At 44.0% G+C, this 7883-nt stretch overlaps 1 protein-coding gene across 1 annotated transcript in view; it reads right to left on the reverse strand.

The window, feature by feature from the left end:
- clstn2 (calsyntenin 2) overlaps positions 1-4879 on the reverse strand; it is a 184231-nt gene extending 179352 nt beyond the window's left edge. The window contains exons 1-2 of the mRNA XM_022760453.1: positions 4854-4879; positions 3999-4054 (exon numbers count right to left, since the gene is read on the reverse strand). Coding sequence (XP_022616174.1) covers positions 3999-4054; positions 4854-4879 — 82 coding nt within the window. The remainder of the gene's footprint in view (positions 1-3998; positions 4055-4853) is intronic.
- Between the last annotated feature and the right edge of the window lie 3004 nt (positions 4880-7883).

Genomic DNA, 7883 nt, shown 5'->3' on the forward strand with positions numbered 1-7883 from the left:
TGCATTAGTTTGCTGCAGCAGTGAGGGGTAAAATGATAGGCCTACTGGATTTCAAGTTTTAAATGCCAAACCATGTCATTTTGAGAATGAATAGCTTGCTGACGCTGCTGTTCAGGAATTTCAAGGGGAAACATGATGCATATGCGTCATCCCTGCCAAAGCTACGAGCTAAGAGACGCACAAACCTGTCGAAAAAAGGATCTTTTGTGGGTGTTTTGTGGAACATATTGTGATACGGAACAATTAGCACACGCGGCTCTGGAACTAAACAGCAAAAAACTGGGAAGTGTGTTATCATAAAGAAAGATAGAAAGCAAAAGATTTGAAAGCAGCTGTAAAAAAAGCTAATCTGCTGCTCCGTCTTGGGACAAGTGCACAACCCCAATAAATGTGTAATACACGGTATAACACTATTTGAGCAGAATGCGTGACAGCTAATGAGGAGTCTGGAGAATTGAAGGCACACAGCTAAGGAGCACTCTTGACCTTTAAATCCTTGAAGCATTAATGCTGCTCACCGTGACTACTTAGCAGAGTCAGGCTGACCTAAATGCTCCGTTATCAGCATAACCAAAACATTTTTTTATTGTGAGCGCACAAAGTGATCCAGCTGCAACGCCTCGATACAGCAGCTTTCTCTCAACCGACACAACTCATATAACGATAGTGGGAGACAACTGAAAAGCACATTCTCCACATCGGCGACCTTTGTGATATCGCTGGTGCACAAGATCGGGAGCATCTTTCCATCAGTCAGCGTGACCTAGCTACAAGTTAACGACATCTCAAAGCCTCGCTGGTCTGTGTGTGTGTGTGTGTGTGTGTGTGTGTGGGGATGGAATGGTTTTTCACCAGGAGTGATGAGGACATTAAAGGAATCGCTGCAGTTTCCCGATGGGGTGCCACCTACATGTCAACCCCACCCCTAACCCAGGGCTGCAGCTCATCCAATCTCTGGCGAGAAATACAACGCTGACGGCGTCTTAATAGAATGGGGCCCGTGTACTGACAGCTTGAGACATGCCCTCGAGTCATTATCACAGAATGGATGGATATGCTCCCCTCTTCTTGCAAATAATGCTGACTATCAGAGGTTGAAGAGGGGTGGAGGGGGAAGGTGGGAGTGGAGATATGAGCCAGACCATCAGTTCCAGAGGTTCCTAGGGGAAACATTGAAGCCACGATTGAAGTCGCAGCTGCAAGGCCTTGACACTTAGTGATAGTTCCCTCCTCATTCCTCAATGGCCACTCGAATCAAAGCTAAACACAGTTAATCCACTCATCAATATAAAGGGAACATGACACCACGCACCGCCAAAGCTCGTCTCTCATCATTTCAGTCTGCAGGTAGCGTCAGAAAGAAGCACTCCTCACACTTGCTCTCTTTGCTAAAAAAAAAGTCTTCGAGCCACGTTGTTGCGGTAACCACGCACACCGATGAGAAGATTTGTCCTTTTGACACTTTGATTGAACTCTGCCGCGCTCATCTACACCTCAGCCTCCAGGCTTCAGACATCCTCTAACAGGATGTGTGCTTAAAAACAAAAAAAAAAATCAGTAAACACACACACACACACACACACGCACACACGGGGAAAAAAAACGAAGCCTGAGAAGCACTCCGAGTGACCCCAATTTTTAAAAGCAAACACCTTCATTGGCTACTAAAAGCACTCGGTAAATGGCAAGCGATAACCCCTGTTTGTGAATGGAGGGAGGTCGACTTGCCGGCTTCTTAAGGCTGAACATGACTAGCTGAGACGCAAGGACTTTTAACATCGTGAGGACAGAGCAGGAATAAAACACACTATTTTCTCTTTTATATGTTAACAAGCAGAAGAAACTGCTCTTACCAGACTGTTGTGTTTTCTTATTTGGACCTGAGCTGTGATTCAAACACCATGACCTTTTGCCACTGTGTCACACATGGGGAAAGCAGCAGGGTGAATTTAGTTAACTGGCTTCGAGGCAGACTAGACAAAATTATTTTTACTTTATATACTATCTCTCAGAAAGCCTGTAACCTTATTTTAACCTTTAACTTTGTTTTTTCTTCATTTCTTTTAATAAGAAGCAACTTTTACTGCCTTCAGCTGCACTATATTCTCTGCTCTAGCAACTAAATTAATAAAATGTATTACTCATGTGTTTCAATAATAACCACAGCCTTGTAATTTTGTCTTCTCACAAATGAGTGGAGTTAAAGGCCACTGAATCATTTTTGTTCTTCAAATCCATTTAATTATGGGGTTTGAGGGATACACTTATCAAACCTGTACAGGCTAATATAATCAGGTTGTGTGACAGCTGAGAGGTGAACGCTGGAGCTCGGCTGCCCTTTACCGCTGACTGCTGGTCAGCGGGACTATCTCCCTCCGTCATTTCACTGTCAATTAAAGCAAGAGTCCTGGGTTTGACTCCAGGCTCTGAGCATGGCAGAGGCGCTATAATGGCTGATTAATCTCTGACCAGGCAAAGGTGTGCCACCGTAACTGTGCTGACGGGTGCCACCTTTTACGGGGCGGGTGCCGCAATCAGAACAGGCCCCCGGGGGGACAAGGGAGGAAGAGAAACAGTTGTAATTAAAAAGAAATTTGTAGGAAATTAAACTCTGATTGATAAGGTCAACAAAAGGGGCTGTGATGAATACATCAGCATAATGAAAAGTAAACGTAGCAGAGACAGTCAGCCATTACTGCAACCAACAGGCAATTACAGCTACATGGCAAGCTGGGAGCTGCTGCCAGCGCCGAGAGGCTCAGAGATGTCCATCAGCAGGTCACTGCAAATTATCGAGATACATCCCCGGCTCTGCTAACGTCGAGCTGGCGTCTCAGCTCTCTTTTTTTCTTCCCACTCAACCACTTCATCGTTGCAGTGATGCGTGTCTTCTTTGACCCTTAGAGATCCTCGGTCTGCAAGCTAATAAAACTGACATTACACTGTGCATGAAATTTTTATTTTGACTGCTAATTTATGAAATATATTAGCTGAGCTTTATGGATATTAAAGGTGTACTACAGTGATTTACTGCTGCACTTCCATGGAGCTGATGGACTCAGAGGAGACAGATTAAACACAGGAGGACGGTCAAAAATAGCTGCAGTCAAACTCCCATAATGCAATAATTTTGTTGGACCTTCCTAGCTGAATGCTAACATCTTTTAAACTCATCAACGTTGTTTTCTGACCGTAGAAAGCTCCCTTCACAGCAACAGACGACGTTATACAAATGTTGTTGCTGGTTGAGTACTACTCCTCCTGACGGGTAACCTCACATTTCCTCAACAAATGTCCATTCTCTTATTGAGAAGTGATCCTCTGAATGGGGCTTAAACAGGTGGTTTAACTCTTCTTCATGAGCCTTAGAGCAGTGAAGTCCATGTCTGGGTCAAAATGTTTCTTAATAAATCAGTTTTTACATTTCATTCCTAAGTATTGCAGCGTGGTCTAGTAAGGGTACTCTTCTCCACTATGCACTTATCACCTAATAGGCAAAAATAATAATGAATATAGTCAGTCCTTTTTCATTTTACATTATATGACCAGAAATTCAGAGTTTAATGTACTGGATAAATGGAAGGAAATTTTACAAAATTGAAAAGAACAGATACTAATTTCTGAATGAAGTGGAGGCTGAGTGACAGAAATGTTATAATTATAATAGCAAGTGATAAAACAATGGAATTTGACAATAACCTGTTTCTCGAAAGCAGGATCTTGAAAGCAGATGAGAGGTGACTCTCGGCTCATTTTACCATCACACCAATGTTTGCGACGTTAAATACGACAAAGGAACCAAAGTGAAGATCAAACTGCAGCAGCTGCCAAAGCTCAACAAATAAATATGAGAAAGGCTTTATGCGCTTGGTTAGAATACAAGTGAGTTCATTACTCAGTCAGAGCATACAGAAAAGAAAAACTGTGTTCCTGCCAAAACACCTGGGTCACACTGAGGCCGCCCCTCCACAGTGCGTCTCAGACACTGACACCCTGACCTCTGCTGTGCTTGTTGCAGAGCTCCTTCTGCCGTCCTCTCATCTCAGAACAGCGTCTGGAGGACACACAACGGAAACTAAACTCCACACTTTCATGCCATCTTAAAATATAACAAAACTCACCTCACGTCCTCCGCTCAGATGTAATTGAAAATCATGACGTGGCCGGGAAATAATTCACCTGTTGCACCCAGTTTGACCTTCTTTTTTTTTTTTTTGGATTTAGTTTCTTGTGATTATGAGCTGTTCGTAGCCCCTGGCAGGGTGAGATAAAGCAGGATCACTGTGCTTTTTTGAGTTTTGTTTAGAGTGGAATAACCTAACAATTCACCCTGCATTTGCCCTCGGTGTGTGTAAATGTGTAGGTGTGTAAAACGTACAACATAAGCTTGCGCATCTCTGTGAATGTGTGTTTGTGCAGCTTTTCTGGCCCACGGCAGGTTGTGCATTCTGGCCCTGATCCAAGTACCTGGTGCCTGGTATATGTGTGAGCGTGTGTGTGTGTGAGCGTGTGTGTGAGCGTGTGTGTGTGTGGTAACACGCGGCAGGGTGGTGGTGGGGGCGGTTCAGTGGCCGGTTGGAGAGTAGAGCAGTGTTGCAGCAGGACCCCGAAGCATCTGAGCCTAACAAATCCAAAGCAGCGAGGGCAGACATCAGCCTGTGACACCACCCAGGGAGCGCAATGACCACAGTAAACAAAACACACAAACAGACAAGCTCAAAGGCTGGTAGGCAGAAAAATTGATAAAGGTGTATTTATGGTCTCTTCCATATAGGTTGTTTGTCCCTACCATCTGATGCGACCCATAGACTCATCACCTGAAATGGCGTCATGGTCACAATAATTGATGTTACCTGACTTCCTCCTTTGCTCCCATCATAATTACAATGGCTGCCTGAGGTTGCCTAATAATAACTATGGGTTGTAATGAGCTGCTGGCACAGACGACCCGTGGTGTTGTTTTTTTTTTTTTAGAGGAGGACAGTCTCGGCTGTGCATTACCGTTGATGGGAAAGAAATGCTGAGAGGAGCCAAACGCTGCCACACATATCAAAGTTCCCCTTTATTTGCACCTCTGTGAACAATGGCATTTTTGTTTTGACATTTTCTCCCTTCTGCCCCTCAACATTGTCCCTGCAGCAAAATGGTAGAGCTCACACAAAGGTCAGGCTTTTATCATGAGTTTGTTTTCCATCCACCTTGGCTGAAGTACAACCCCTCACCCCCACCCGCCACCCCCCACCCCCCTCCGGAGTAAGAATACAAGAGCAAAGAGGAGCTGGAGAAAGAGAGAGGCGAATGGGAAAAAAAAAGCACTATACAAATTGTCTGAGTTGGCTTCTTGTGCCTTAAGTGAGTGTGCAGCGGTGTTACTGTATGTGTTGCTCCTCTTTCAGACGGGGACTTATTAACCTGCAGATAGGTAAAAGGCTGACTGCATAGTCACTCTGCTGACCCCCCCCCCCCCATTTCCCCGGGGGAAGAGTGAAAAAATACAAAGTGAGTGATCGAGATGTAGGAGTGTTATGCATTACGTTAGACACAAAAAAAAAAAAAATTGAAAGCATCCATCCAGATGACCGGGAGTGGATGTATAGGAGCTGAGAATGCACTTTCGCTGCCATTACCATCATGACCCCTCTTTATCAAATGGTTTCATAGTCACAAATGTTCCCTCTGTGCGTCATTTGAGAGCCATTATCCTGGTCCATTCTTGTACGTGCAATTTGAGATATGGCATTTACGGCCTCCTGCTTCTCTCACACACATGCGCCGGGAGTATGTCAAGAGAGACACCTACACAGCTAAGTACTGCCAGAGTTTGAAAAGCTATAATAAAACATTAGACGGTACAGGCTATGATGGTGCATTTATCTCAAAATCCCCATATTTGGAACTAGTTTGTACAGTTTTTTTCATATTTTAGCACCAACTGAGCACAAGTAACTGTGAAACTGTGGCATTTCTTAGTCGAAGCGCCATACTGATCTAATCTCAATAATGATTAGGTCTAGTTAGTGGATTTCTCCTTGGGTTGATGGCGGTTAGGGTTAATGTGGCATAAACATCAACCTACTTTCAGTTTGTCAAGTCAAATTAAAAACTTTGTTAAGTTGTCAGGACGATGTCAGTTTCATCCACCGCTGTTGACATTTCTGTTTGAAATGGATTCGGGCTTTAGGTCTGGCCCAAGAAGATAACATCCTCATTCTTCTTAATCCTGCCTACCTCAGCTTTGTAGTCAGGACTGATATTAAAGTGTAACTTCACCCAGTCTAAAAATCCTGCGTGCACTGACAACATATACAGCCCTGATGTGCAATTTGTGTAATTAGAATTAAAAGGAAAATCATTGTGCTGTTCTCTCTCTCTCTCTTTTTTTTTTTTTTTGATCCATTGCACCAGAGGCTGAAATCACCCTAAAACACCACCCTGATTCCTTCTACATGTAGTTGGGGGTACGCACCTAAATCTGGGGCGACCATAGATTGTAAATAAAGATGGACAAAGCCTCTGTGACATCAGCCATAGGTTTCTGAAGAGCGGTTTTGAAGCTCAGAGCGGGCTTTTCCACCATCGCTATCTTGGCAGCGCTTGACTCCACCTACCTCCCAGCTAATCCAAAAATAGTCAAAGAGGTGGGGCTTGTGTGGAGCCGAGACTTCAGCCAGTTTGTGGCAAGCATGTCGCCCACCTGTCACTTAAAGCGGCCCCGCCCCCAATTATACAGAATTTTAAGCCTGGATAAAATTCAAAAGGGTGAATGATATAAAAATTCACTCTGTACATTTGTCAAAGGGGGAAATTAGCGATAGAGACCAAAACTGTTTTTATGTACGAGGCTGTGAACATGTTTATTTGTGCTGTAAATAAACATATAAGCATTTTAACGTGAGAGTCTATGGGGAATGACTCGCTTTTGGAGCCAGCTTCATGTGGCCATTTGAGGAACTGCAGTTTTTGCCACTTCCATGTTGGCGTCATGTTTCAGCCCCGGAGGTTGCTGCTTGGTGGGGACACTGTAACTGGTTCTTATACTACTGAGGAGTTAGTTTTTAAACGACCGAAAAAATAGCAGATGTGTGCGACAACTCGGAGATCTGAAACCAGGCCAATTCAAGTCAAAATTGTTTTTTGTTTTTCTTCATTATTTTGACTTTTCTGATCCACCTGTGTGTGTTTCTATGAGCTGCTATGATGTCTGAGAGGGCAGTGACATTTAACAAGGGCAGAGGTGAACAGGAAGGTGCCAACAACAACAACAACAACAACAACATCCCTGCCCTTTTTATTCTTCAGTTTTGGGGCTTTGTGATGGAGCTGGAGGCAAGTGACACTGAGTGGCAGCATCAAGTGAAGGCTTCATGTCTTTTCCTTTGTTTTTCATTATTTATGAGCTTTTTCCCTCAATTTACTTTTGCACAAATTGCATATTAGAATAGGTGGGTGTACGTGCATGTACAGAGAGAGAACTAAAGATGTAGAAAACCCTGAATATAAAATGGCCACAGTTAAACACTCCCGCTGATTCAAACCTCTTCTACTCTCCCTTGCTGCTCAGTAAGAGTCTCTTGTTTGCAAATGACCTAAAGTGTGCGCTGTGTGTGCGTGTGCATGTGCATGTCCATGTGCATGTGTGTTTGTGTGTGTATTGGTGAACAAGGAGTCAGCGTAAGAGACGGGTTCTCAGGTCTTTTTGATCCCTGCAGAATTTTGTTCTGGCCAGTTTATGTGGCGCCTCAGGCCAGCTGTGAAACAGGGGGTTGAAAACACATTGAGCAAATAAAGGTATCCGCGGTGTAATCCTTTTAGAATGGCTGGGCTTTTGAAGTGAAGGCCGCCGTCTTATGGAACTTGAGGTGCACTATGCACAGTAATCTGGT

The sequence above is a fragment of the Seriola dumerili genome, unplaced genomic scaffold (assembly GCF_002260705.1).
Source record: "Seriola dumerili isolate Sdu_G_001 unplaced genomic scaffold, Sdu_1.0 BDQW01000337.1, whole genome shotgun sequence".
NCBI lineage: Eukaryota > Metazoa > Chordata > Actinopteri > Carangiformes > Carangidae > Seriola > Seriola dumerili.